This window comes from Marmota monax, unplaced genomic scaffold (assembly GCF_021218885.2).
Source record: "Marmota monax isolate L192 unplaced genomic scaffold, Marmota_monax_Labrador192_F-V1.1 WCK01_AAM20220418_F8-fsc00073, whole genome shotgun sequence".
Lineage (NCBI taxonomy): Eukaryota > Metazoa > Chordata > Mammalia > Rodentia > Sciuridae > Marmota > Marmota monax.
Window position 1 is genome coordinate 550,049 of NW_026692846.1, and position 25,777 is coordinate 575,825.

Sequence of the window (25,777 nt, forward strand, 5' to 3'; positions counted from 1 at the left end):
CCGCCCCCAGGGCTCGCGGCGGAAGCTCCGCCCCGGAAGCCGAGTTCAGCGACGGGCGCCGGGCCCAGCCGGAGAGGAAGGCAGGGCTCAGTGGACCCCCGCTTCCTCCAGCCCCGTCTTTCCGCTCCTCTGTGCTCCTCCGCCGCGCGGTCGGTGGCCATGGACGCCAGGCGAGCCAGGCGCAGATCCTGGCGCAGAACCCCCGGCCGGAGATTGACCGGGGCGCGGGCTCGCTCGGCCGAGGACTGGTGGTGGGATCGGCTGGCGCCCAGCGGCTCTGAATACCACCTGCTTCAGGCAGACAGCATGTTGCTCGTGCTGCCCGGCCCGGGGCCTGTCCGCGCCCGCGCGCACAGGCGCATCACCCGCCGCGCGCAGCGGCCACAGTCCTCGGGCCCCGCCGCAACTGCCAAGCCCAGGCCCAGGCCCCGACCTGAGGCGGCTCCCGACCCGGAGCAGGGGCCGGACCCGGGCTGGGGAGATCGCATTCCCTTGGAGGTCCTGGTGCAGATTTTCGGGTTGCTAGTGGCCGCCGATGGGCCCATGCCGTTTCTTGGCAGGTACACTACACCCCCGGCCCCGCGAAGGCCTGAGTTGGATTTTGAGAGCGAAAGCACCTGAGAGCGCGTACACTAGTGTTTTGGCACCCATCCGCAGCGCAAGATTTCTCATTGTGTAGCTCCAGAAGCCTGGCTTTGAGCTGGGGTGGCCGCTGCACTGCGAGTGCAGGGGCATATCGGCCTCTCTTAGGAAACCCATTGCGAGGGTCTGGCGATGTAGCTCAGTGGTAGAGTGCAATGTCCTTATTTCAGTTCCCGGTAGGCAGCTTCACCCGTGAAACGCCGGGCGCCTTTAGTAGTCTGTTCCCCCAGGGCTGCGCGCGTGTGCCGCCACTGGCGTGAGGCAGCTTCCCAGCCCGCCCTCTGGCATAAGGTAACCCTGTCGCCCCCGTTGGCTGGCCGCGGTGTCAAGGGCAGCGTCAAGGCGGAGAAGAAGCTCCTTGCTTCCCTGGAGTGGCTCATGCCCAATCGGTAAGAATCCCCTGTGGTCCTTACTCCCTTTTCTGCCTGTGCCTTCCTGCACCAGTGTTGGGTGGGGAGGATGCTGGTCACGGCAGCATGGGAACCTAGTGCAATTGGGCCTTTGCTGTTGCCCAGCTTTTCACAGCTCCAGAAACTGACCCTCATCCACTGGAAGTCGCAGGTGCATGCAGTTTTGAAGGTGAGAGCTAGAAGTTGGCCTGCATACCAGCTGTGTACTTGGAGGGAGTAGCCCAGTGCTGCCCCACAGCATGCCCACCTGCCTGCTTGGATCTCTTTTCCTGTTTTCATCTCTGGTAGGGGGTGGTGGGAGGTAGGGCATCCAGGTAGGCCTCACTTTGAAGAATGCAGGTCATAACAGGGGTCATAGAGTGGGTTGGCATGGCCATCATTGTCTTTCCTGTGGACATTCACCTACCTTACCCCCAACCCAGGCGGTCTTTATTTTCCCACAGCTGGTCAGTGAGTTCTGCCCTCGGCTCACCTTTCTCAAGCTTTCAGACTGCCACAGTGTGACCACGGATGCTCTCGTCATGCTAGCCAAAGCCTGCCACCAGCTCCACAGCCTGGATCTACAACACTCCATGGTGAGCCCTGTGTCCCAAGGGACTCCGAAGAAGCCTAGGTAGAGGTGACAAGTAGCTCTGTGTTGGGTCCCCAGGTGGAGTCCACAGCTGTGGTGAGCTTTCTGGAGGAGGCTGGACCCCGAATGCGCAGGCTGTGGCTGACCTATAGTTTCCAGACAACAGCCATCTTGGGTGCACTACTGGTAGGCTGGTGACGGGCAGGAGCAGAGCCAAATGCTAAACGGGGGAGTGCCAGGCTGGTGACCCAGGTATACTCTACCACTCCTGCAGGGCAGCTGCTGCCCCAAGCTCCAGGTCCTGGAGCTAAGCACCGGCCTCAACCGCAACAACACTCCTCTGCTGCTGCCTATTGAGGTTCTTCAGAAAGGCTGTCCCCAGCTGCAGGTACCTGATGACTTGCTTCTTACACCTGCCACCCTATCCCCACCTGCAGCCTGAGCCTTGTCCCCAGGTACTGCGGCTGCTGAATTTGATGTGGCTGCCCAAGCCTTCTGGGCGAGGGGCAGCTCTGGGACCAGGCTTCCCCCACCTTGAGGAGCTCTGCCTCGCCAGCTCCACTTGCAACTTTGTGAGCAACGATGTCCTGAGTCGCCTGCTCCATGGCTCCCCCAACTTGCGCCTGCTGGATCTTCGTGGCTGTGCCCGCATCACGCCTGCTGGTCTGCGTGATCTGCCATGTAAAGGTCGGCTGTCCTGTTTGGTGGCTGGGCAGGTGGGATGTGGGGACCCTTGCTTCTCCTGTGGCCAACACCATTCCTGTCACCTCAGAGCTGGAGCAGCTGCACTGGGGCCTGTATGGTGTATCTGACCGGCTGTCTCTAGCTAAGGAGGGCAGCACCCTGTTGACTCAGAAGTGGCATCACACCCTGCGGGAACTGGACTTGAGTGGCCAGGGCTTCAGTGAAAAGGACCTGGAGCAAGCCTTAGCTGCCTTCTCTGGCACCCATGGAGGCGCCCACCCAGCCCTGTGCTCCCTTAACCTCAGGGGTACCCGGGTTACAGCAAGCACGATCAGGTTAGCACCCATCCCCCAGGCCCTTGAAGCTAGTACTGCTTGTGGCCCAGAGCTGGTGTGCCACCTTGCTCAGTACCCCTGAGGTCTGGGAGGGAGTGGATACTTGGCCTTGGGAACACTAAGGGGGCTGGGTTTGAGCCTAGTTAGCTGTGGGTAGTAGGCCAGGGGTAGAGCATAGGCAAACAGGGATCCCTGGCTGAGCCCAGCCTTCTGGGCCTGCATTTTCCTGGCAGCTGCTTACTTTCCCATGACTTGCCCTACCCACAGCTCTATGATCAGTAGCTGCCCTGGCCTGCTATACCTCAACCTGGAATCCTGCCGCTGCCTCCCCAGGGGCCTGAAGCGTGCCTACCGAGGCCTAGAGGAAGTCCAGTGGTGTCTGGAGCAGCTACTCACCAGCCCCTCCTCCTCCAGCTAGGCAGTTCCAGCTCTGCCTGTACCCTTTCCCAGTTTGGGATGTTTAAACATTTTGTTACAGTAAAATATTTTTAGGAACTCTGTGTGGTCCTTGGGTGGCCCCTTGGGTGAGAAACAGGGTTACATCTGATGGAGCACTGTAGGCTGCAGCAGGCAGGAGTCGGTATGTGGGGGCCCTCTGGAGCCTGACTGGGCTGCACCTGGTCACTGCTGGGTTCACACTTTAGACTGTTGTGTGTCCCACCTCAAGACACTGAGTGAGCTGGGTCAAGCATGCTGAAATCCCAGCAGCTGGGGAGGCTGAGCAGAGGGGCATTACAAGCTTAAAACCAGCCTCAGCAACTTAGACCTTGTCTGAACAAGTAGAAAGGGCTGGGGATGCTGCTCAGTGGTTAAGCACCCTTGAGTTCAATCCCTGGTACAAAAAAAAAAAAAAAAAAAAGGCACTGAGTGAGCTGTCCCTGGGTATGTCCAACTGTCCACCCCTCAGTGCGGACTGAGTGGCGGTACAGGGATTGCCAAGTACACGCCCACGGAGATGGGATGGTTAACAGAGCAGCCCCTTCTAGAACGTGCCCCAGAACTTCTAGAATTCCCGTGTGGCTCAGATGGTACTGATACCTGGCTTGCTGCCCTAGCACTGCCAGAGAGTGCCTGTTCCTTCTTGGACCGCAGCCCTGGAGGCCTTTTTCTCCCGGGTATGCGCACGACTGCGGGTACTGGGCGATGTCAGTGAACTGGCCGCCAGGATGACCACCTCTACCTGACAGGTTCCCAAGGGCCGGGGCAGTGGCCTGCCCACGACCTCTGCCGGAAGTCCCTTCCATCTCTGGGCCCTGGGATTTTTGTGCACAGAGCGCCACCTGGCCAAGCGCCTCAAGAACAACGGCTTTTACCCGTTCACGCAGCAGCAGCCAGGCGGTGCGTGGGTGGGGCGGGGCCTCAGCCCGGCGCAGGGGCGCAGGGGCCGGGCGGGTACAAAGCCCTGGCACTGCCCACCCACCACCGCCACACCACACCCTCCCCACCCCTTGTCCTCACACGCACTGCCGGTCCACCTACAGTCTTCGTGCTTGAGTACTACCTGGACACACTCTGGAAGGGACTGCTGCTCTTTTTCGTCTGCCTGGTCCTGGTCTGCTCCGGCTTTGTGAGACAGGTCCGAGTCCTGGATCCCACCCCCATGACCCTTATCCCCTGAGGGCCGGACCAAGCTGTTCCTTGCACCCTGCAGCCCTAGCCTGCAGCCTCTGGTTTGGTTCCTGGTACCCGCAGGTGGAAAAGCAGGAGACCTGGGGCTTCCCTGCCTATGGCATGGTCGTGGGCCTGTGGCTTATGATCTCATCGTTGCCGCGGCGCCGCCTGGTGCTGAACCACATGCGTGGCATGTACCACTTCTCCATCCAGGGACGCACCGTGTGCCAGGGGTCCATGCATCTGGTCTACGTGCGCCTGGCACTCAGCTCTGATGGTGACCTGGGATGGGTGGGCTGGGGGAGGGTGTGTGAGGGAGAGGATAACCACCTGGGAGTGGGTGGGGGCAGGCAGGGACCTGCTGCTCTGCCCCAGAGACCCAGCCCTCAGAGACTCAACGCAGCTGAGTGGCTCACTGCTCCCTAGCCTACGGAAGGTGCTTCTTTCAGCTCGTCCTTTGCGGCCATAAGCTGGAACCGCTGGTGCTGGTGCAGGTGTCGGAGCGCTATGAGGTGGGTTCTGCCCTAGACACAGCTCCCTTCTCTGCACATAATGACACAGACCACTGTTTAGGGCCATGGGATGGGGGTAAATATAGCTTGAGTGGCTGGGGGGCAGGGTTGGGGACACCTAAGGGCCTGGCACCACGACCTGTTTATACACTCCCACAGCAAATGGAGTACCTGGGCCGTTACATCGCTAGGAAACTCAACATCAATTACTTCGACTATCTGGCTACCTCCTACCGACATGTGGTCCGTCACTGGCCTGTGGGGGCCTCCTTTAGCCCAGGCATCGTTCTTCGCAAGAAAGGCGTCTACAGCAGGCCAAGCAGCTCTCAGTCTGACCTGGAGGTGTGACCCTGGGCCTGCCCCCTACAGTTATGGTCCCATCCCCTACATCCTCCCATCCTGCCTGTAGCTCATTCCATCCCTGCCCTTAGGTGGACTCAGGCCAGTCTGCTCACTGGTCTTTCTCTGAATAGAGCTGCCTCTAGCTTCCACCAAGTTATTTTTGTCTGTCTGGTGGGGGGAGTCCCTTCAGAGTCTTCCCCTAGTGCAGGCTTCTCAGGGCCTCAGGACCCTGTCCTCTCCAGAGGCTGCAGCAAACCCCAGAGCAGGGATTAGAAGAGGAGAGTACGTGTAGCTGAGACTCAAGGAGGCTGATGATCACTGGACAGGCTTAGGACTGTCGCCCCTCTTGGCCAGCAGCACTTAACTGGTCCTGCCTGGCTACAGTGGGATCCAGGAGCCAGAATCTGACTGGTCCAGTCTGGCTAGGTGCTATGGACGTGGCAGAGCCAGGGAGGACAAGCCCTCAGGTATGGGTGCACCCTGAACTGCAGTGCAGACATATTGTTGCACACTTCCTAGGGAATAGCCTCCAGAGTCCTCCCCTAGGGTGAAAGACCTCTCTGGGCATGCTGGAACCCCCTTGCCCAGCAGAGCACCCCAGCTTCTGCTTCAGGCATCTGATGCCTCCTGGGTGCTGGGACTGCTTGGGAGCAGAGAAGGCGGTAGGCTCATACATCCAGGAGGAGTGGTGCTTTTCATGAGCATGTGCTCTCTGTTCTGCTTTTTTTTTTTTTTTTTTTTTGGGGGCGGGGGGGTACTAGGGATTGAACTCAGGGGCACTTGACCACTGGGCCACATCCTCAGCCCTATTTGTTATTTTATTTAGAGACAGGGTCTGGCTGAATTGCTTAGCGCCTCGCTTTTGCCGAGTCTGGCTTTGAACTCATGATCCTCCTATCCTCCTGAGCTGCTGGGATTACAGGCAGTGCCACTGGGCCCAACTCTGTTCAGCTTGTTTTTGACTCAGGGCTTGGGCATTGTGTCCCTGGAACCCAGGACCAGCTACTTAATTTGTAGGGTTCCAGACAATGTGGAGACGTGTGGTTCCATGGTAGAGCACATTTTTAGTACCTAGGTAACCCTGGGTTCAGTCCTCAGCACTCCAAAATAAAGAGGGAGAGGGCCAGGGGAAGGAACCTGGGGTTGAGAGACCCCCACAGCTAGTCCTTGCAGTGGGAAATCACTGGGGATTGTGAGCAGAGAGGCCCTATGATCCAGGAAAAGAGTGATCAGGAAGATCCAGAGACTGTAGGAATTATGATTAGAAAGAAGGGACCAGGCAGGTCAGAGATTCTGCTGAAAAGCAAAGCCCACAGAGTTTTCTGGCTGGATATGGGCTGAGAAGCCAAGCAATTCCCTGGGACAGCAGGGTGTGTCACCTGGGCTAGTGGCCATGGGAGGCTGGGCTGGGAATTGGAGTTCTGAGCTAGGAGGTACTGTTTATTTTGTGGTGATGGGGATCAACCTCAGGGCCTTACACAAGTTAGTCAAGTACTCACCCTCTGTGTTTAGTTAGTCATATGGTCACACAGAACAGACTGTATTTTCCAGTCTCTGCCGCAGATCCATACAGGTGTTTGTAAAAGTCATTCCTGGCCCATGCAGTACAATAAATGTATGTGATTTCCAAAAGTGTCCTTAAAAGGAAAGGTTTCCCAGTCCTCACCATTGCTTCTTTTTGTGAGCTGGAACCCCCTGATGACTGCAGCCCAAGCAGCCAGCTGAGCCACAATGTGGAATGTTGCTGAGGATGGCAGAACAACAAGATGGATCTGTGGAGCTGGACAACTGGGGCTGCCCATAGAGCTGACCCTGGAGGGCTCACACTGGACACTCTGTGAAAGGGAGAGCTTTCCACAGTTTAAATTGTCATCATTGGGGGGTTTTCTAGTAAGACGAGCATAGCTTTGAAGGTAGAGGGTCTTAGAAGGCATTGTTTTTCTTCCTGGTGCGGGATGGAACCCAGGGCTTTGTGCCTTCTAGGCAAGTGCTGCACCAGGGAGCTACACCCTCAGTACTTTTTAAAACTTTTATTTTTTTGTAGTACTGGGCATTGAACCAAGGGGTGCTGTACCATTGACTTACACCCCCAGCTATTTTATATTGCTACATTGCTCTGGTTGACCTTGAACTTGTGATCCTCCTGCCTCGGCATCCTGAGTAACTGAAATTACAGGTGTGTGCCACCACACCTAATGCATTAGAAGAATTTAAGTGGGGAGGGGGAAGAAGATGTGAAGCAGTTTTCTCGAGGAATGGGGGGGCAGCTGGTCAAGGAGAGTGTAGCAGGATGGCCTGACAGCATGGCATGCCCAATATGATGTGCTTCATCACATGAGGGGCTGTGAGTAGGGTCATACGTTTTCTCCAATAGAGTTCTGCTGTTTAGATGCTGGTGCTTGCTTAGCCAGGACAATGTGAGAGTGACTATGATTCTGGCCCATGGAAGCCAATCTGGGGGAGCAAAGGGCTGGTACCAGCTCCCTTACCACATCAACAAGCACTCTGAACACAGGGTCTTGAACCAGCACGGGTGGTCCTCTGCCCTAACCTCTTGTGCTGGCATGGCTCAGCTGGGTGGTTCTACTTCCCCTGGGGGCTGGGATCCCCCTCGTGGCTAAGCCAGCTGGAAGCTCATTGGGTCCATGAAATCCAACACAAGTCCCACTCTCCAGGGCCGCTTCCGAAATGGTGTCATATAGCAGACCCTCCTGCGCTGGCTTCCAGAGTGTGGGACCAGAAAACAAGCCCCAGCAGGAAGCTGACTGTGGATGCCTCAGGTCAGCAAGTCCACAGGAGTGGGCCGCAGGTCTCTGCAGGATCTTCAGGTGCAGAGACCTGTGATCCAACAGCCAAGGCTCTTGCCTACACAGTCTGCATGGATGGGGTGTCTTCCATGCACACTTCTGTGGGGACAGTGGGGACTGGATGGTGTAGCTGGCCTCTAACCAGGCAAGTACAGAAGAGGAAAGATGCTGCTGCCCAGTGAACAAACCCAGCAGGGGCCACCTTGGCCAGGGGTGCACTGAGAGCCCACTCCACTGATGTCCTATGGCCTCTTCTGTGGTGCAGTGAGAGAGCATTCCACACTGTGGTCTCCTCCCCAAACCCTTAGCATTACCCCTAGAGAACAGGGACGTTCGGCAAAACACCCCTTCATTCCACAAGGTTGAGCATCACTCCTCAAAACTGCCAAGGCCACGAAAAATAAGGGAAGATCGAGAAACTGTCACAGATCACAAGAGACATGATGACTAAGAGCAGTGTGCTACCTGGAGCTGACTCCTGGAACAGGAAGAGCAAAATGGTGGAAACACCAGAGAATTCCACACACTATAAGTCCAGATTTATTATTATTATTATTTTGGTAATTGTACACGGACAGCATGTCTTTATTTTATTTGTTTAGTTTTGGATGTGGTGTTGAGGATCAAACCCAGTGCCTCATACATGCTAGGCAAGCCCTCTGCGGCTGAGCTACAGCCCCAGTCCAAGGTCCGTATTCTTGACCCGCTTTCTACCTACAGAAAGGTTGAAGCTTACCTCCCATTTTTGGGGGGGCATACCAGGGATTGAACTCAGGGGTACTCAATTACTGAGCCACATCCCCAGCCCTGTACTGTGTTTTACTTATAGACAAAGTCTCACTGAGTTGCTTGGTGCCTCACCATTGCTGAGGCTGACTTCGAACTAGTGATCCTCCAATCGCAGCCTCCCAAGCTGCTGGGACTACAGGTGTGTGCCACTGCACCTGCATCATTGTTTGAATGATCTCTGTCCTGGTTAGTCTAAGATACTGTGATTCCTTTTAGAACTTGTGTGTGGTGGCATATGCATGTAATCCCAGAGACTTGGGAGGTTGAGGTGGGAGGATCCAAAGTTCAGAACCAGACTCACCAACTTAGTGTGACCCAAGTAACTCAGAGAGATCCTGTCTCAAAAAATAAAAAGGGCTGGAGACATGGTTCGGCGGTAAAGAGTCCCTGGGTTCAATCCCTGGTGTAAATAAAAAAAAAAAAAAGCAGGATTTTGATGAATCAGATAACTGGTTAATCTTTAGGTGTATATCAAGGTATGGTGGACAGTGACCCTGAGACTCCCAGAAGCCCTCAGATTAGCTGATGTGGTCTGTGAGCACTGCCTCACATGTGAGTGGTCTGATCAGGAAGTTTTAAAGTAACACCCTAGATTTAATCTTTTTTTAATATATTTTTTGAGAATTTTTTAATATTTATTTTTTAGTTTTTTCGGCGGACACAACATCTTTATTTGTATGTGGTGCTGAGGATCAAACCCAGGCCACACACATGCCAGGCGAGCGCGCTACCGCTTGAGCCACATCCCCAGCCCCTCTTTTTTTTTTTTAATATTTATTTTTTTAGTTTTCGGCGGACACAACATCTTTGTTTGTATGTGGTGCTGAGGATCGAACCCGGGCGGCATGCATGCCAGGCGAGCGCGCTACCGCTTGAGCCACGTCCCCAGCACCTAGATTTAATCTTAACACCTAAAATACAATTTGCTGGTGATGCCATGGATTTGATCATTGTCCAGAGGCTATTTCTTACTCTGAAAAATTTGCAAGCTGGATAGACTGGGAACGAAAACTATTTTACTTCCAACCTGTTAAGTCCTAGATAGGAAACATTTTTTTTCCATATTTTGATTTTTTCTTTTTTGATCCAGGGGATCATGCATACTAGGCAAATGCTGTGTCACTGAGCTCCATCCCTGGCTCTTGAGTGGCAGGTGTTGAGGATGGAACCCAGCCACCCTACTGTCCCTAGTGTGTTTCTCCCATACTTTCAAAAACCCACAGAGCACCAACTTATGCATCCCCTTCCTCCTATGTGACCCCAGGCCACTTATGGGGAAGGGCACATTGATCAGACCTGGGAGTCTGTGTCCCCTGAAATTCATGCACTGAGACAACCAACACTGTGATGGGATCAGGAGATGGAGCCTTTGGGAATCTATGTTAGAGTAAGGCACGATGTGCATGCCTGTGATCCCAGCAAACTGGGAGGCTGAGGCAGGAGGATTGAATGTTTGAGGCTAGCCTGAGCAATTTAGTGAGACCCTATCTCAAGATAAAAAGGACTAGAGCTGGGGATGTAGCTCAGTGGTAGAGTGCTTCCCTAGCATGCATGACGTCCTGAATTCAAACCCCAGCACCACCACCAAAAAAAGATAAAAAGTGCTGGTTTTCTGTTTCCGTGGTCACGCCAGGTAAACTGGGCTGACTGGGCTTCTTCGCAAAATAACCACACAAGAGACACAAATACCTTTTTCTTCGGGGTCGCTGTGACAGCTCCTCTGACCCTAAGGGTCCACAGGAAGAGAGAGAACAAGAGCACGTGCTGACCCCTTTTATTGAGAAGCTATTCAAATGAGGCAAGGGGTCAGGTTTCAGGGGGCTGAGTCTATCTTCATTAAGTCCAAGCAGGTTGAGTGACACCTGGGTAGGCCACACCCAAGGGCACAGTAAGAGAAGGACACACACACAAGGCACTTCCATGGAAGATTCTACCCTAAACAGGGCAAGGGGTTAGATTACAAAGGGACGGTGAGCATAGCTTCACCCATGGGGCTGTAGCAAGACACACCCATGCACGAGGCACTGTCCCTGGAACCCAAGAAGGGTGGGGAAAGCTCTTCCACATTTCTGTGACTGAGCGCCTCAGCACCCAGCCAGGGAGTGTGACTCAGTCTCATGCAAGGTTGGTCTCCCACAAAAAAGGACTAGCAAAATAGTTCAGAAGCAAAGTATCCCTGAATTCAATCCCCAGTATCATGCATACATGTGTGCACCACACACACACACACACACACACACACACACACACACGGGATTACTCTCTTTATAGAAGAGACCCCAGAGAGCTCCTGGTCCCTTCCACCATGGAAGGACATAGTGAGAAGAGACCATCTATGAGAAAGCAGGCCCTTACCAGTCATTGAATGTGCAGGTGCCTTGATCTTGAACTTCTCAGCCTCCAGACTGTGATTAAAAAAAAATACAAGACACTCAGTTCATGGTACTTTGTTCTGGCAGGCTGAACGGACTAAGGCCTTGTCTTGTACCGGCACTCTCCACGCTTCACCTCTGGCAACAATGGGACTGGGGAGCAGTCCTGCCTTCAACCCCACTGCCAGCCTTTTCCTAAAACCAGCCCCTGTGGTGGGTCCCAGGGAAGGAGTGTCTGAGACAGGTTCAGTGAAGGATGTGCCACTGGGATAACCCAGTGGAGGGAAGAGAGGAAACAGGCTAGTCCCGCCACCTACAGGCACTCGCGAGTCAGAATGATCTGTTCAAACTCTCCTGTGCAAAATGGCTAGGCCTTTCAGGTCCACTGGAGAGGCTGCTGGATACAGGTCGAATCTAGAAGGCTGTAGCAGTGGGCTGCAGCGTTCAGCAGCTGAGGCAGCTCCTGGGCATCCAGCTGCAGCTTGTCTACACCCTTCACTCCCAGCAGGGACCAAGTCTTTCCTTAGAGGGTGACATGGGTCAGGCATCCACTACAAAGGAAAGCAGCAATGCAGGATAGGAAAGAGGCCACCTAGCATTGAGTGGGCAGCTCCCTGGTGAGGTGTAGTCCCCAGGGTCAAGGTTTCCTTGGGCAGTGAGGAAGTGGAAGGGGAGGCCAGAGGTGGTGGCCATGAGTGTGTGGTCAGTGTGGATGTCTCTTGGGGTGGAACTGGGGGACCCAAGTATGGGGCTGAATAAATGCTGAAAGTGTATAACCTCCAAGGAGGTGGGGGTGAGGGAGGGAAGGCCACCCTGGATTAGGAATCTGGGGTGATGTGGCCAGGCTTCCATGCATGCCTCCGTGGAGTGCAGGTAGGTAAGGGCCTGCTGTCCACTGTCAGTCCTCCCCATGGAGGTGGAGGCAAGGGCTACAGTCCTGTGGAGGCAGTCTCCCTATCCTCCACCATCTTCCTTCCCCATTCTCACACTCTCCTCCAGTCTCTCCTTGATGTCTCCTTTAAAACTGGCCCAGCCCACACTTGTAATTCCAGGGACTCAGGAGCTGGGGCAGGAGGATGGTAAGTTCAGGCCAGCCAGGGCAACTTAGCCGGACCCCGTCTCTAAATAAAAAATAAGAAGGACTGAGGATGGGTCCAATCCCCAGTACCTAAATAAATAAATGCTCCAAGAAATATTCTGGGGCTCGGGATGTGGCTCAAGCGGTAGCGTGCTCGCCTGGCATGCGTGCGGCCCGGGTTCGATCCTCAGCACCACATACAAACAAAGATGTTGTGTCCGCCGAAAACTAAAAAATAAATATTAAAAAAAAAAAAAAGAAAAGAAATATTCTGTAGGGCAACAGAAATGCCCTAATGTCTCTATAGGGTCAAGAGCATGTCGTATGTTAAAGCTGATGGAATACCTACATTTAAAGTCTTTTATAGTAAAAAATCATATCTTTAGCAATTAAGTGATCCTTGCCCAAGGCCAAGGGTCTGAGCAGGTCAGGCAGTGAACTTCTGGGTGCTGGCAACAGGCCCCTCCATTATGTCAGAGCCTCAAATATAGGATATATTATATATAATATTTATTTTTCAGTTTTCGGTGGACACAACATCTTTATTTTTTAATTTTTGTGTGGTGCTGAGGATCCAACCCAGTGCCCCACGCATGCCAGGTGAGCACGCTACCGCTTGAGCCACATCCCCAGCCCCTCAAATATAGGATATTGAAGGGTCACCCTGCCAGAAGCAAGAAGGGAACAGGGTCTAATCACATCTCCTGAGCTGCCCACCCACATACCGACTTTCCAGGTCTCCGTGTTTCCCGTGTCTTTATTCAGAGGAAAAAAAATGGCATTTTGTGATATTGAAGCCAGATTTAAAATCAGGTAGTCAGTGTAGTTAGGTAAATGGGGTCTAATATCGAGTGAAATCTAAATGGAGGCCATGTTGAGAATGAATTCCTGGAAAAGTTGAGCAACTCTCCTGGAATGTTAATGAAGTCCAGGAAAAAGCCCAAGGCCAAAGTCCATCCCAAAGAAATGTTAATGAACAGCAAACTTGAAGATGCTGACTCGGAAGTGCCCAGATTACTTCGTTGGCCCACCTGTGTCCCAACCCTTGGGGCCTTCCCACCTACATTCCATCACTATAAAATGGAGAGACAACCGCACTTCCACAGATTCCACCTCTTGGGTCTCCTTCTTCCTCTGGGAGAAGTCTTTTCTGCTGTCCTTTAATGAACTTCTAATTTTCCACTCTGACCTTGCCTGGCGTGCTTCTCTGGTGTTATTCTTCAACTTTGGGGAAGCAAGGACTCGTCACTGGTCAACAGCGGTAACAATATGATTTCTGGGATTTCCTTTAAATGACAAGAAGTGGAGGGAATTGGGCTGTTGGAGCTGGTCTTTGGCAAATGGTATGGAGACCCTCATTATCTGGATATCTCCACTTTCATGTGTTTTTAGGCAGGGTACCAGGGATTGAACCCAGGGGCACTTTTCTACTGAATTACATCCCCAAACCCAAACCCTGCTTTTTAAATTTTGAGACAGGGTCTCAATAAATTGTCTTGTCTGGACTCAAACCTGTGATCCTCTGCCCTCAGTCTCCTGAGTTGCTGGCATGACAGGCATTACGTACCACACCAGATGATTTGGTTCACATTTGACAGTTTCTACAGTAAAGCCATAACCCCTGAAATTTGCATTTTGTCACTTAATCTTTGGACCTAAATAATGTCTTTTACTCCTTGTGTACCAATCACCTGTTAACTTCTTTCGGATCCTGTCATCTTTTTATTTTTTTAGTTGTGATGGACACAATACCTTTCTTTCTTTTTAAGTTGTCAATGGATCTTTAATTTTAAAAACATCTTTATTTTTAAATTTTTATTTTATTTTTATGTGGTGTTGAGGATCGAACCCAGTGCCTCAGGCATGCCAGGCAGGCACGCTACCTCTTGAGCCACAACCCCAGTCCCTTGATCTTTATTTTTTATTTGTGTGTGGTGCTGAGAATTGAACTCAGTGCCTCGAACATGCTAGGTGAGCGCTCTGCCACTGAGCCACAACCCCAGCCCATTATTTTATTTTTATATGTTGTTGAGGATCCAATCCAGGGTCTCACACCTGTGAGGCAAGTGCTCTACCACTGATCTACAGCCCCAGCCCGGGATCCTGGCATCTTTGTTCTTTAAAATGTTCATTTATGGGCTGAGGTGGTGGCTCAGTGGTAGAACGTTCGCCTGTGCAGGTGAGGCCCTGGGTTCCAGTCTCAGCACCACGTAAAGATAAATAAAAATAATAGCATATTAAATAAAAATTTTTTTAAAGTTCATTTGTGGGCTGGGATTGTGCTCAGGGTAGAGCACTTGCCTAGCACATGGGAGGCCCTGGGTTCCATCCTCAGCACCACATAAAAGGTAAATGAAGGGCTGGGGATGTGGCTCAAGTGGTAGCGCCAGCACCACATAAAACCAAAGATGTTGTGTCCGCCAAAAAAACTAAAAAATAAATATTAAAATTATAAAAAAAAGTAAATGAATAAAATAAAGCTATGAAAATAAAGTCACCTCATTTAAAAAAATGTTCATTTATGCCAGTTTTTTTTTTTTTTTTTAAATCACCAGAATATCAGCCTGATAAATTTAGTGCAGATGTTTTCCACTACTTTGGTATTTGTTCTTTGTTTTTTCTTTAAGTTGCAGACAGATAATACCTTTGTTTTGTTAATTTATGTGCAGTGATGAGAATCCAACCCAGTGCCTCCCATGTGTTAGGCAATTGCTCTAACACTGAGCCACAACAGAGTCCTTGCTGGTCTTTTTCATGGACACATCCTGATTATGTTGAGACCTGAACTCTCTTCTTCTGTGACTGTGGTCTCCAAAGCTCATGCCCCACTAGGACCAAGTCCATTCCACCCCTCACACTTTTTAAAGCAGAGCCCTAGTCCTGAAACGGCCTCCTAAGACTCGGGCTCCCACTGGAGAGCCCTCCATCCTCTCCTTCCCTTCATGCTGCTGTTAAGCTGGCCACCCTCTCTGGGGGCTGCTCTCTCCCCACCTAGGCCCCTGGCCTGGAAGTGAAGCATCAGCTTCCTTATTCTTCACTGGGATTGCAGGCTTTGTCCTTTCACTTCCCCAAGAGTTGTAGCTGGGACAGGAGTCATTGCTGCAGCAACCACCCAGCACCAGCCTTGGTATTGGCATGTCCCCGTGGTGTGGTGGCTGTGGTGAAGTTCCTGCTGTTGTTGGTATTCTTATGGATGATTCTGCATCTCCTGCCCCTAACAGCCTTGACCTCTTCTTCCTGCTAATGACCTTCTCCTCTGTCCCAACTATATGCTCCCCCCCAGAAGCTGTGTCCTCATTTCAACACAATTTTCCATTCTCTGCCTATCACTTCCTCTCTGCCCAGCAGGATGGGTGAACACTCCAGGCTAGGTTGTTCAGTGATTCCTAGATGGAGCCCAGCTGGGGCAGAGAGGAATGGGACCACAGATCTGAGAGTGGGCACACCAGGGTCTCTTGTCTTGCTGGTGATGGGGGTGCTGAGAACAAGCAGTGGAACCCCTCTCTTAAGCCTGGACTTTCTGCTATGGGGGCTGGGTGGGGCTGGGTGTGCCTGTACAGGAGAGACAGAGGGTCATAGAATCAATGCTGCAACACTGAAGCAGGAAGAGATAAGAAGCTAGGCAGTGCTGCAAGATAGCCAGGACAGCAGGAAGAGGTCCCCATAGGAAGACCTGCAGGGACTGACTAGGAGACTAAGTGCTGGCAGAGCCTGGCACATCCATCCAGCTGGGGTCCCTGACTAGCTCCTCTTTGGCAACCAAGCCTCCCAAGACCCCAGCTCCAGTGGAAGAGACTCAGGGGATCCTTATGTTGGGGAGACTAAAAAGTAGTGTCATCTGCTGTCCTCTAACCTCTCCTGGTTGCACCTCGGGTCTGTGCCACCACCACAATCTCCAGATGCAGAGGGACTAGGTGACGATGGGAAAGGGATTTTTGCAGGGAGGAGAGGCAAAAAGACCCAAGTAATTACTGCGGGGCAGCATGTGCTCTCAGTACCCAGGTCTGGGAGGACTGATGGCCGAGGCCTGGGCCCAGCTGCCTCTCCCCGCTGGGCGCCCCGGGCGCGGGGGCGGGGTGGGGGCTCAGGGATCCACCCGAGTGCGATCAAGGCCCTCCAGAATGGTACCCTCGGGAACACCTGGTCGCAGGACACATGCGTTCACGCTCTGCCGTGTCGTTCATCAGGAGGGGGACCAAAGGGGCCAGGAGATGGACAAAGAGTCAGGGATGTGGACAGAAAAAGAGGATGTGGGTACCGAGATGTCGGATGGAGACAGTAGGGTGAGCGCGTAGTGCCACAGCAATGGCACCGAGAGATGAGGGAAGGGCGAAGGTGAGGTAGAGGAAGGGAAGAATGCGGTGACTGAAGGGACACAGTACCGGGACAGAACGACGGGGTGACTGGGTCAGTGGGATGGGGACAGGGAGGGAGTCGGAAGGACAGAGAGTTGGGGGTGGACACAGGGTCCAGGAGGATGCAAAGAGCTCCGGGTGAGAGGATCCGCCTGGCACAGCCCAGCAGCGCCCCGAGGGTCCGCCTGGTAATTAGGCCTCCTTCCAGATGGCCCCCCCCCCGTCCCGCAATCAAAATGCTAATTGGCCCCACGCCTCCTGCTGCGCCTCGGCCGGGAACCCCTGGGAGTGAGCCTGATAGAGCAGCACGGCCAAAGGGACCCTCACCCCGCCGCGGGCCTCGCCGGCTGCTGCTCAGCGATAAGGGGGCGGTCTCGCCCGTCCCCGCCTCTTGGGGACGCCTGCCATGCAAGATGAATGTCGGGCCAGCGCGGAGCCAGGCCTCTGGCAAAGAGCCGGCGGGAGGTCTCCACGCGTCCTGCGCAGGTTCGGTCGTTCCCGTGCACTCCAACCCGGCGTCAGGCAGCGCATGCGGGAAGCGGCGGGTCGCCTGCGCAGGGGGCGGGCGCTGAGCTCAGCACTTTCGGCGCGCTCCCGTGCGCGCCCCCGCCGCCCCGCACAAGGTCACTGCGCGCGGCGGCCGGCGCGTCTCCCCCAGGCAGCTCCCAGGAGCCGCCCCGCGACCTTGGTTTCCAACTAAAGCAGGCTGTGTGAAGCGCGTTCGGCGCAGGAAGACCCCAGTGCCGGGCAGGAGCGCGAGAGGGGACAATGGCGACGCCGGGCCCTAATTGGGGACATATGTACCCGCGTGCAGCCATTGTGAGGCCGCGAGCCCCGCGCCCCGCCATTGGCCATTGGGCCTGACGTCATGTGGACTGCAAACTCCGGGCGGGCGGCCGCGGGAAGGGTTATCCGCCTGTTTGCGGGGCCGTGGGGGGGGGAGGGGAAGCTGCAGCCGTGCGGAAGGGCGGAAACCACCAATAAAGACAAATTTAAAGCCGGGGCATGGCAGCCCCTCTCACTATGCACACCCCACTCGTTGAGACGCCGCAAAGCTCGACGTCTGCCTCACAGGAGTGAGGTGGGGGCGGGGAGGCCCCTTCAGCGGGCATGGGGTCAGCCCGGGTGACCGAGTGGCAGGAGACACTGCGGCACTGGGCGCACGCCGCGCTTCCACACTGCGCTTTCGCCGCCTCCCTTCCCCCGCACATCCCTCTCCTCAAGGCCGCAAGCAAGGCATCCTGGGCCGGCCTGGGGTGCACCGGCGTTCCCCTAAGTGACCCCGAGTTCGGGATGCATTCCCACTCTCGCCCATGGCCGATAGTGCCGCGGATCGCTGGGCCGCCGTTCCCCCAGCTGCGCGGGGAACTCTCCGCACGCCTAGACGAGGCATCCCCAGGACCCTTCCCAGGAGACCCTGGCGGAGCCCGACCCAGCGCAGCCATTTCCGTTGGCCTCTTCCCCTCCCCCAGCTCCTGGCTTTAAAAGCCAGAGGCTGGGCTCGGCCACCGGCAGAGGCGGCTTCGGGCTCAGGAGGCCTGCCCGCGAGCTGTCCGAGCTCCGAGCCCCGCCCCCGGAGCCCGGGCCCTCCCTCCCTCGGCCCGCCCTCCCTGCGCACCCCTCCCCCCCAGGACCCCCGCCCCCCGCCCGCCGCCGCCGCCGCCGCCGCAGCCGCCGCTCGCTCGGGCTGCAGAACAATAAAGCAAGCCTCCTAGAGACCCCCGCCGAGGACCCCCGCCCGGCGGCCGAGCCCCCCCCCGCGCCCCGGGCCCGCCCCTCTCCGCCCGCGCCGGCTGAGCGCACCCGGGCGCTGGCCGTGGTGCTGTCCTGGCTGGCGCTGGCCGAGGTGCTGAAGCTGCCGGCGCTCCTGCTGCCGCCGCCGCCGCCACCGCGTTCTCCCGGCCTGGTGCCGCCGACCCCCGGGGGCATGGGGGGCCGCTGACTGAGGCTCCGCCGCGGCGGCGGGGGGGGAGGGGAAGGGGGCCGCGGGGCCGGGCCAGCCCTGCACCCATTCGCAGCCTCCGGGCCCGGGACGGAGCCGCTCCCCCCCTCTCCGCCCCCCCCCAGCCTCCTCCCCCGCCTGTCCAGGGGCGGCACTGCGGGCTGGGAAGCCGGGACCAGAGGAGGGAAGGAAGGAAGGAAGGAAGAGGAGAGGAGAAAGGAAGGAAGGAAGGAGAAGACGAAGAAGAGGGGGGTCCGGAGGGGCCGAGGAAACGCAGGGCAGGAAGGAGGAGGAGAGAACCGCACTCGAAGGGCAGCATTCACAGGCCAGAGTGGGGACGGTGCTGACTCCGCTGCTCCTCGGATGGTGACCGGGCTCCGCTGCAGCTGCAGCCCCCTCGAGCCCCGGCTCCACAGGCCCGCAGCGCCGGAGCCCCGCAGGAATCATGCCCAGGTCCTTCCTGGTCAAGAAGGTCAAACTTGACACGTTCTCTTCAGCAGACCTCGACAGCTCCTACGGGCGCGCCCGAAGCGACCTCGGAGTGCGACTGCACGATAAAGGTATGAGCTGGGCTGAGGCTGGGGTGAGGGGCCCAGGGCTTTGCTGGAATGGATGGGTGGCCAGACTGTGGGTGTGGAAAGGGAGGGTCGGGGAAATAGAGGAAGGAACCAGAGCGGGCAGGAGGCTGAGACTGAAGCTGGGACTGTGGAGGGGGTGGGGAAAGAGGATCGAAGAGCCAGGCCAGATCTCAGCCAAGGCTGGGCAGAGAGTGTGGATGCAGGAGAGAAGATGGGGAAGAGGTGTCAGGAACAAGAAGCATTGAAGGCACACACTGACCCACACACTGACACATGCAGAAACAAACAGCACACAGCACATGGACACCTGCTGACATTACAAGGACTCAGCCATACCAATACATGCAGACTCACACCCAGAAACCCGGACCCGCCTCACTACCCTCTTCTCTTCCTTGGTTGCTCCTCCAAGCTCCCTGCTAGTGCTAGCTGGATAATGCTGGGAGCTCCAGGGAGTAGGCATGGGGTCCAGCGGATGGCCCACCTGTCAAGGCCAAGGTACCAGCAGAGGCAGCAGCAGTATCTTCCCTGCAGTCAGGGTCAGGGGGGAGGATGTAGGAAAGGCAAGCCCAAGCTGCGGGAAGCAGGGAAGGCTCTTTGTGTAAGTGTGCCCAAGTTCAAGGACAACTGTTAGCATGCAGACAAGGGGACCCGAAGTGCCAGCAGCATGGGGCGGAAGAACAAATGTGACCTGCAGGAGCATGAGCCTGTGTGGGCCCATGTGACTGCGTGTGGCCATGTGACTATGTGCGCTTGTGTGTGACCCTGTGTGAGTGAGTGTGTGCCTGCCTGTGTGCCACTACATGGGACCATGTGACTCTGAGGCCGCTCTGTGCCATGTGACCCAAGAGTATGTCTGGGGTGGCTGTATAGGTAACCTTGCATGAATAGGTGGTGAGAGCCAGGGTCAGTGTCCCCCTTTGAGGGGACTGCAGGGCTGATGGTGGTTGGGATGCTGGGTATAATCCTGAAGGAGCCAGAGCCTGCATGATGAGGGGTGTGCGTTTGTGACTTTGAGGTTGTGAGATCCATCTTGTGCCTTGGGAACAACTGCAGTTACCGGCATGAATGATGCCATTCTCCTGCTAGTTCCTGTGAAGGTATCCCCCCACCCCGTGGATGTCCTGGCAGTCTCCTCACCGCAGCTAGTTGGAGTTGGGTCAGGAAGGCCCCTGCAAGGAGTTACGAGTGTGGGGAGAAGAGGGCAATGTAGAACAGGGTAGGACCCAAGGGTGCAGGATGAGGGAAGGGAGTGCAGGTAGAAGAAAGTAGATGCAGGGAGATAGGTTCCAGCTGCAAGGGCATGGGTCAAGTCCAGTCAGAGAGTGGGAAATGAGATGGAACTGCTTATAAGAGCTAGAGGAACCGGGGAGGTAGACGTCTCTAGAACTGTTGGGAGACCTAGGGAGCCAGAGAGAGCCAGCATCAAGGCTGGGAATGGATTCTGGGGGCTGGAAAAAGGGCCATCAGGGACACCCGAGAGGCGGGACCGCCGGGGGGTCCCTGAGCTGGCAGTCCCGCTTTGTGCATGGCGGGTCTGCAGTGTGTTGCATAATCAGGAAAGCTGCTGAAGTGGGGAGAACCCGAGGGGGAGGGGAGTGGAGGGGAGAGGAGGAAGTAAGGGGAAGCGCCGCCCCTCCCCCCTGACCTTGAGGCTTGGGAGGAAGGGGGGCAGCCGCGCCCGAAGATGCGCCTCTCTCCTCCCCCAGCAAGGGCGGGGCGCTCTGGCGGCGGGGGCGGAGCCCAGCCCGGCGGTGTCTCACCCTCTCCTCTCCTCTCTTCCCCGCCCTGCCGTCTTCATCCTCTCGGCCCTGTGGTCCCTGGCCCCTTGTCCTTTGTCCTTCTTGCTGTTCGTTTCCCTCTCTGACTCTGGTGTTTCTCCCGCCTGTGTCTGCTGTCTCCCGTAATCCACCTGGTGTGTCTTCCCCATTGCCCGGTTCCCCTACCTCTGTTTGTCTGCCTTGGTCTGCAGGATACCTCAGCGACTATGTGGGGCCCACGTCCGTCTACGATGGCGACGCTGAGGCGACGTTGCTCAAAGGGCCGTCCCCGGAGCCCATGTACGCTGCGGCTGTGCGGGGAGAGCTGGGTCCAGCGGCTTCAGGCTCGGCGCCGCCACCCACCCCGCGCCCAGAGCTGGCCACTGCGGCGGGCGGCTATATCAACGGCGACGCTGCGGTCAGCGAGGGTTACGCAGCTGACGCCTTCTTCATCACCGATGGGCGCTCGCGCCGTAAGGCCACCAATGCCAATGCTGCTGCTGCCCCCTCCACGGCCTCAGCGGCTGCCCCCGACAGCGACGCAGGAGGCGGGGGTGGGCCCAGTGCACGAGGCTCCGGCTCAGGGCCCGGGGGCCGGGGCGGCACGCGAGCGGGGGCGAGCTCCGAAGCTCGTGCGGGGCCGGGAGCCACTGGCGCTGGTGGTCGGCATGCGTGCGGCGAGTGCGGCAAAACATACGCCACGTCGTCGAACCTGAGCCGTCACAAGCAGACGCACCGCAGCCTGGACAGCCAGCTGGCGCGGCGTTGCCCAACGTGCGGCAAGGTGTACGTGTCCATGCCGGCCATGGCCATGCACCTGCTCACGCACGACCTGCGCCACAAGTGCGGTGTGTGCGGGAAGGCCTTCTCTCGGCCCTGGCTGCTGCAGGGCCACATGCGCTCTCACACAGGTGAGAAACCCTTTGGCTGTGCGCACTGCGGCAAGGCCTTCGCCGACCGCTCCAACCTGCGCGCACACATGCAGACGCATTCGGCCTTCAAGCACTTCCAGTGCAAGCGCTGCAAGAAAAGCTTCGCGCTCAAGTCCTATCTCAACAAGCACTATGAGTCGGCCTGCTTCAAGGGCGGCGCCAGTGGCGCCGGAGGCCCTTCAGCCCCCGCGCCACCGCAGCTCAGCCCAGTGCAGGCCTAGGGCTGCGGAGCTTCTGTCCGCCAGGTCGGCTCTCAGCAATACGAGCCCCCAGGGAAGTCTCCGCTGGCGTACTTGCTGAGGGGCTGGAGGGCGGGCCCCTCCTCACAGCAATAGGGGGAGGGAGCCGGCCCCACCCCGCCCCGCTCGCCAGGGGCCTTACCAGCCCCTTCAAGCAATAGGGTCCCGAGGGGAGACCCACCCTGAACCCCCTCCCCTCTCCTCCAGGGTGCCCCAGGCTTTCTCCCAGCAATAGGGTCGATCAGACCCAGAACCGAACCTCATCTCTTAGTTGGGTCTCTGTAGACCGAGGGTGGGGTGAGGTAGGGAGCGCCCTCCTCCCTCCTCTGCGCCCCTGGATCGAGTTGCAGAGACTCAGGTCTTCCCTATCCCTTCCCAAGCCTTCCAGGCTGGGCCTATGGCCCAGACGTCCAGGGAGCCAGTCCCTCCCGGCAGCAGGCCGCGGGAAGAGCAGGAGAGGGGGCGGGCCGCAGAAGCATCCAGCCCTACAGGCTTCACCAAACTCCTGGGAGTCCTAGACGCATTGGGGATGGGGGAGGGAGGCTGATGACGGCACTCCTCTCCCTCGGTTCTTTCTGGGGCCTCAGTCCGAGCCGCCCTCCTACCCTCCCTGCGTATCCTCTGCCAAATCCGAATTCTTCCAGCCCAGTATCCCGGGCTCTGTCCTCCATAACGAATAATAATGACGCATATCAACTCGCATGGACTTATCCGACCTACTCAGATCCCGTTCCCGCCCTGCCCCGGGGCCCCCTCCCTCGTACCCGGGCTTTCGGTGTTGGAGGACAGATTCCCGGTCCGGTCCGGCAGGCAGGCGTGCACTGCCCTCTACACACCTCTGTATTCGCTTTGCGGGTAAAGCCCCCGGGGGGAAGGGGTTGCGGACGCGTCGGGTTTCTTTCTTTCTGTATTTGTACGTTTTATTTATTAACGGATTGCACTCGGGTCAGGGAGGAGGCATCGAACCCCTAACTTTCCCGCCGACTCCCGGGACTTGGGATGTCCAGGATCACTTATTCCGCCTCTGAGCCGGGACCCTAGTTGGGCTCTGCCTCCTGGGAGCCGAGGACCCCGCCTCCCAGAGGCCGACCCCTCCTCCGAGGCCCTGGCCCCATCCCCACTCAGTTGCCAACTTTCGCCCGTCTATGCCAAAGCCTCGGCGGCGACCCTGTTCAAGGGCCCGCCCCATTGGCCGCCGCCTTTGTGACGTCACTGCATGCAGCCCCACCCCTCCTCCCAACCCTTCCCGGGGCTGCCCGCTCTCCCTCCCTCTTAGTTAGTCCGATGCCGACTATAGAGCAATAATGCGCACTGCATGCGAAGCTGCCGCAGCCTCTAGAGTTACTAAGAATCAGGTATTCCCCGCCCTACCCAACCCATAGGCCCCTAGATCAGGGATGCTGCGCGGGGCCGGCCGCGCAGACTTTCTTTTCCCCCTTCCCGCCCCGCCACGGCAGAGCCCGCTGGGCCGGCAACACAGTTCCGGGGGCGGGGGCGGGGTGGTTGCACCAAGGCCTCTCAGATATCAATCACTCACCGGCCATTTACTGGGCACCTACTATTTGCCAGGCCCGTTGCTGAGTCTGCCAGACACGGCCACCTTGGGGGAGGTGCTTGTCCGCGACAGGAGCCCAACCGGCTTGCGTGTTAAGGATACACGCAGATGCAAAGGGCAGGGACCCTGGGCCCAGATGGCCTCACTCCTCACCTCTGTTCGGTCCGTGCTGGTTACAATGGGGCTCTGCTTTTGACTTGGGCCTTGAGTTCCCAGCTCAGGCGGGACAGAACCCAGCTTCACTAGGGTCGCCCACAGAAGCGCCCAACCTTTGATTCCCTGGCAAACGCGGCTCTGCCGTGTGCGGCCAAGGTGCAAGCTGGAGTATATGATACGAACAGCCTCATCCCCAGCACCAAGCGTGACTGCCCCACAGGGGCGGACCTGCCGGCCCAGCACAGCTGTGCTCCCATCCAAAACCCCCTACACCACCTGGGGTGGTGCCTGCATAGTTTCCCAGCCCAGGCCTGCCCGCCTGTGCCGCATGCACACGCACACACAGGCGCCCTGCCCCACCCCACTCCTGTCTACCTACCTAAGGAGAATGCCCGAGGGCCTTGAGCCCGCCAGGTTCTCCTGCTTCCCCCACACCCTGCCGCCGTGGAAAGCCATGGGCCCCCTCCTGCCCCCATAACTAAGCAGCACAATAACCGACTTAGCGAATTCAGGTAGAAGGAACGTTTAGGTAGCACCTATTTTGTACTGATTCTACAAGTAGGGCCCGAGGTGCGGGGCCCTCGGGTGGGGGCTGTGGCCGCCGGCCCGCCCCGCCCCCACCCCTGCCTGCGCCCCGCCGCCTTGTACATTTTCCCTGCCCTGAACAGGCTGGGATTTTTACTCGGGCCGCGCCCCTCTTCCGCCCCCGTTTGGGGCCGGGCCGGCCGGACAGACGGACGGACGGACAGACCTCCTTCCTAAGCACAATAGCACCAGCTCCCCGGAGCGCCGCACCTCCACAAGGAGAATAAATGCCACTCTTGATAGAATTTGTAGTGTTGGCTGATGTGATGTGTCCTCTCTGGGGAGCTGCTGGGGGTGTCTGGGAGCATCTTCCCCATGCTGAACGCGCAGCTCACGTAGCTGCTGGTCCAGGCCTTTCTTCTAGTGGAGAGGGCCTACTTGGCTGGCTGAGCCATAGGAACACCGTTCTGAAGGCAGAGCAGTTGGCACTTCCCTGTGGCAGGGGAATCTACACCAGGAACTGAGGGCACAGATGGGCTCTAGCCCAAGGTCAGGCTCAGCCTAGCCTGATCCAAACAGAATATGTACAGCAAGGGGTGCAGTTCTCTGCCTAAGATGTCTCCACTGTCTCTTATTTTCCTTATAGGGGCTTCTGCTGCTCCATAGGCCTGACCTGAAGGCAGCTTATCAATAGCTCCAGGTCCCTCTAAGATGCTATTGGAAAAAATGGAGATGGCAGAGATTCTGAAGTGTAGCTCTCCTTGTGGCCTGCTGCCCTCATGTTGACTACCAGACTCTGGGGTATGTTCCCATACCACTGGAGAATGCAGAAGGGGTGAAGGTGCTAGCAGGGAGAAGTGCCCCAGGGGCAGGGAGGCTTTCACAGCCACCCACAGACCTTGGGCTCTAGACAGGGAAAGCAGAGTTGAAAGGGGGTACAGGATTGTGCGGGGTGGAGAGCAGAAAGGCAAGGACCTAGGCAAGGCCTAGCAATGGCACCAGTAATCAGGTAGACAGTCATGAATTGAGTGGCTCAAAGACTTTGTGCACATGTGATCAAACTAGGTTAGCCCTAGACCAGGGTCAACACAGCTGTCCACATCCTGGCAAGGCCAGGGACCAGACCTGCCCAGTGGAGATATGGCTCTAGTAGGTAATAGCCTACGGCCTGATTCTTAGATGGGGCTATAGTAGGGGTGAGCATCCCCTTCTGGGGAGCTCCACCAGCAGTAACAATTGTAGGAAGGCATGCCTGGTACTGGGAGGGGTGAGTGGCCAGGGCCTCCAGCAGAGGAATCCTCACTGTCACTGCCCCTGGGCTGGGTAGGCATAATTGTCCTGTTTGCAGATGAGGAACCTCAGGGAGGTGATAAAGAGCTTCTCTAAGGTTGAAGGATCCAGGGTTGCCTTTGACACAGCCCTGTCCAGTACTCCACATTCCCCTATACCTGGATCTACACCATGGCAGGGAGAAAGCTTCTAGCTGTCCACTCCTTTCTGATGGACTGATCCTACAAGTTCAGCGTCTTGATGTGCTGCTTCTGCTTCTTCAGGATTCTGAGGGTGATGGGGGTAGGAGAAT

The 25,777-nt window shown here is 56.7% G+C and overlaps 3 protein-coding genes and 1 long non-coding RNA gene across 6 annotated transcripts; 3 read left to right on the forward strand and 1 right to left on the reverse strand.

Annotated features, from left to right (window-relative positions):
* The first annotated feature begins 35 nt into the window (after window positions 1-35).
* Fbxl6 (F-box and leucine rich repeat protein 6) lies at window positions 36-3,137 on the forward strand. 3 transcript variants are annotated; one of them, XM_046449098.2, is made up of 9 exons: window positions 36-560; window positions 873-1,031; window positions 1,158-1,221; window positions 1,496-1,627; window positions 1,702-1,809; window positions 1,898-2,011; window positions 2,079-2,310; window positions 2,396-2,642; window positions 2,910-3,137. In XM_046449098.2, exons 1-9 carry the CDS (start codon window positions 160-162, stop codon window positions 3,058-3,060), a joined length of 1,608 nt encoding a protein of 535 aa, XP_046305054.1. In that variant the 5' UTR covers window positions 36-159; the 3' UTR covers window positions 3,061-3,137. The 3 variants fall into 3 exon arrangements, with proteins under 3 accessions (XP_046305054.1, XP_046305055.1, XP_058436780.1); XM_046449099.2 differs by having other exon boundaries at window positions 2,115-2,310; XM_058580797.1 differs by having other exon boundaries at window positions 1,898-2,005; window positions 2,055-2,310.
* A 51-nt stretch (window positions 3,138-3,188) lies between these two features.
* On the forward strand, window positions 3,189-5,256 carry Tmem249 (transmembrane protein 249). The gene is made up of 7 exons (XM_046448944.1): window positions 3,189-3,222; window positions 3,735-3,787; window positions 3,830-3,980; window positions 4,124-4,218; window positions 4,335-4,530; window positions 4,680-4,765; window positions 4,925-5,256. Exons 1-7 carry the CDS (start codon window positions 3,189-3,191, stop codon window positions 5,111-5,113), a joined length of 804 nt encoding a protein of 267 aa, XP_046304900.1. The 3' UTR covers window positions 5,114-5,256.
* A 5,133-nt stretch (window positions 5,257-10,389) lies between these two features.
* Window positions 10,390-17,060, reverse strand: LOC131424345 (uncharacterized). Its single transcript, XR_009227169.1, has 3 exons — window positions 16,836-17,060; window positions 11,059-11,108; window positions 10,390-10,638 (listed from the first exon to the last, which is right to left on the reverse strand). It is a non-coding gene; the product is annotated as an uncharacterized LOC131424345 (long non-coding RNA).
* A 1,527-nt stretch (window positions 17,061-18,587) lies between these two features.
* Window positions 18,588-24,494, forward strand: Scrt1 (scratch family transcriptional repressor 1). Its single transcript, XM_046448919.2, has 2 exons — window positions 18,588-19,010; window positions 21,001-24,494. Exons 1-2 carry the CDS (start codon window positions 18,896-18,898, stop codon window positions 21,939-21,941), a joined length of 1,056 nt encoding a protein of 351 aa, XP_046304875.1. The 5' UTR covers window positions 18,588-18,895; the 3' UTR covers window positions 21,942-24,494.
* Window positions 24,495-25,777: the final 1,283 nt, after the last annotated feature.

Bases quoted from the DNA above. Each gene is read 5' to 3' on its own strand.
- Fbxl6 (XM_058580797.1), top strand. From the start codon at position 160: ATGGACGCCAGGCGAGCCAGGCGCAGATCCTGGCGCAGAACCCCCGGC. The intron at 1,628-1,701 runs GTGAGCCCTGTG...TTGGGTCCCCAG, and splicing joins TGGATCTACAACACTCCATG to GTGGAGTCCACAGCTGTGGT. The intron at 2,643-2,909 runs GTTAGCACCCAT...CCCTACCCACAG, and splicing joins GTTACAGCAAGCACGATCAG to CTCTATGATCAGTAGCTGCC.
- Tmem249 (XM_046448944.1), top strand. From the start codon at position 3,189: ATGGAGCACTGTAGGCTGCAGCAGGCAGGAGTCG. The intron at 4,219-4,334 runs GTCCGAGTCCTG...TGGTACCCGCAG, and splicing joins GCTCCGGCTTTGTGAGACAG to GTGGAAAAGCAGGAGACCTG. The intron at 4,531-4,679 runs GTGACCTGGGAT...ACTGCTCCCTAG, and splicing joins CCTGGCACTCAGCTCTGATG to CCTACGGAAGGTGCTTCTTT.
- Scrt1 (XM_046448919.2), top strand. From the start codon at position 18,896: ATGCCCAGGTCCTTCCTGGTCAAGAAGGTCAAACTTGACACGTTCTCT. The intron at 19,011-21,000 runs GTATGAGCTGGG...CTTGGTCTGCAG, and splicing joins AGTGCGACTGCACGATAAAG to GATACCTCAGCGACTATGTG.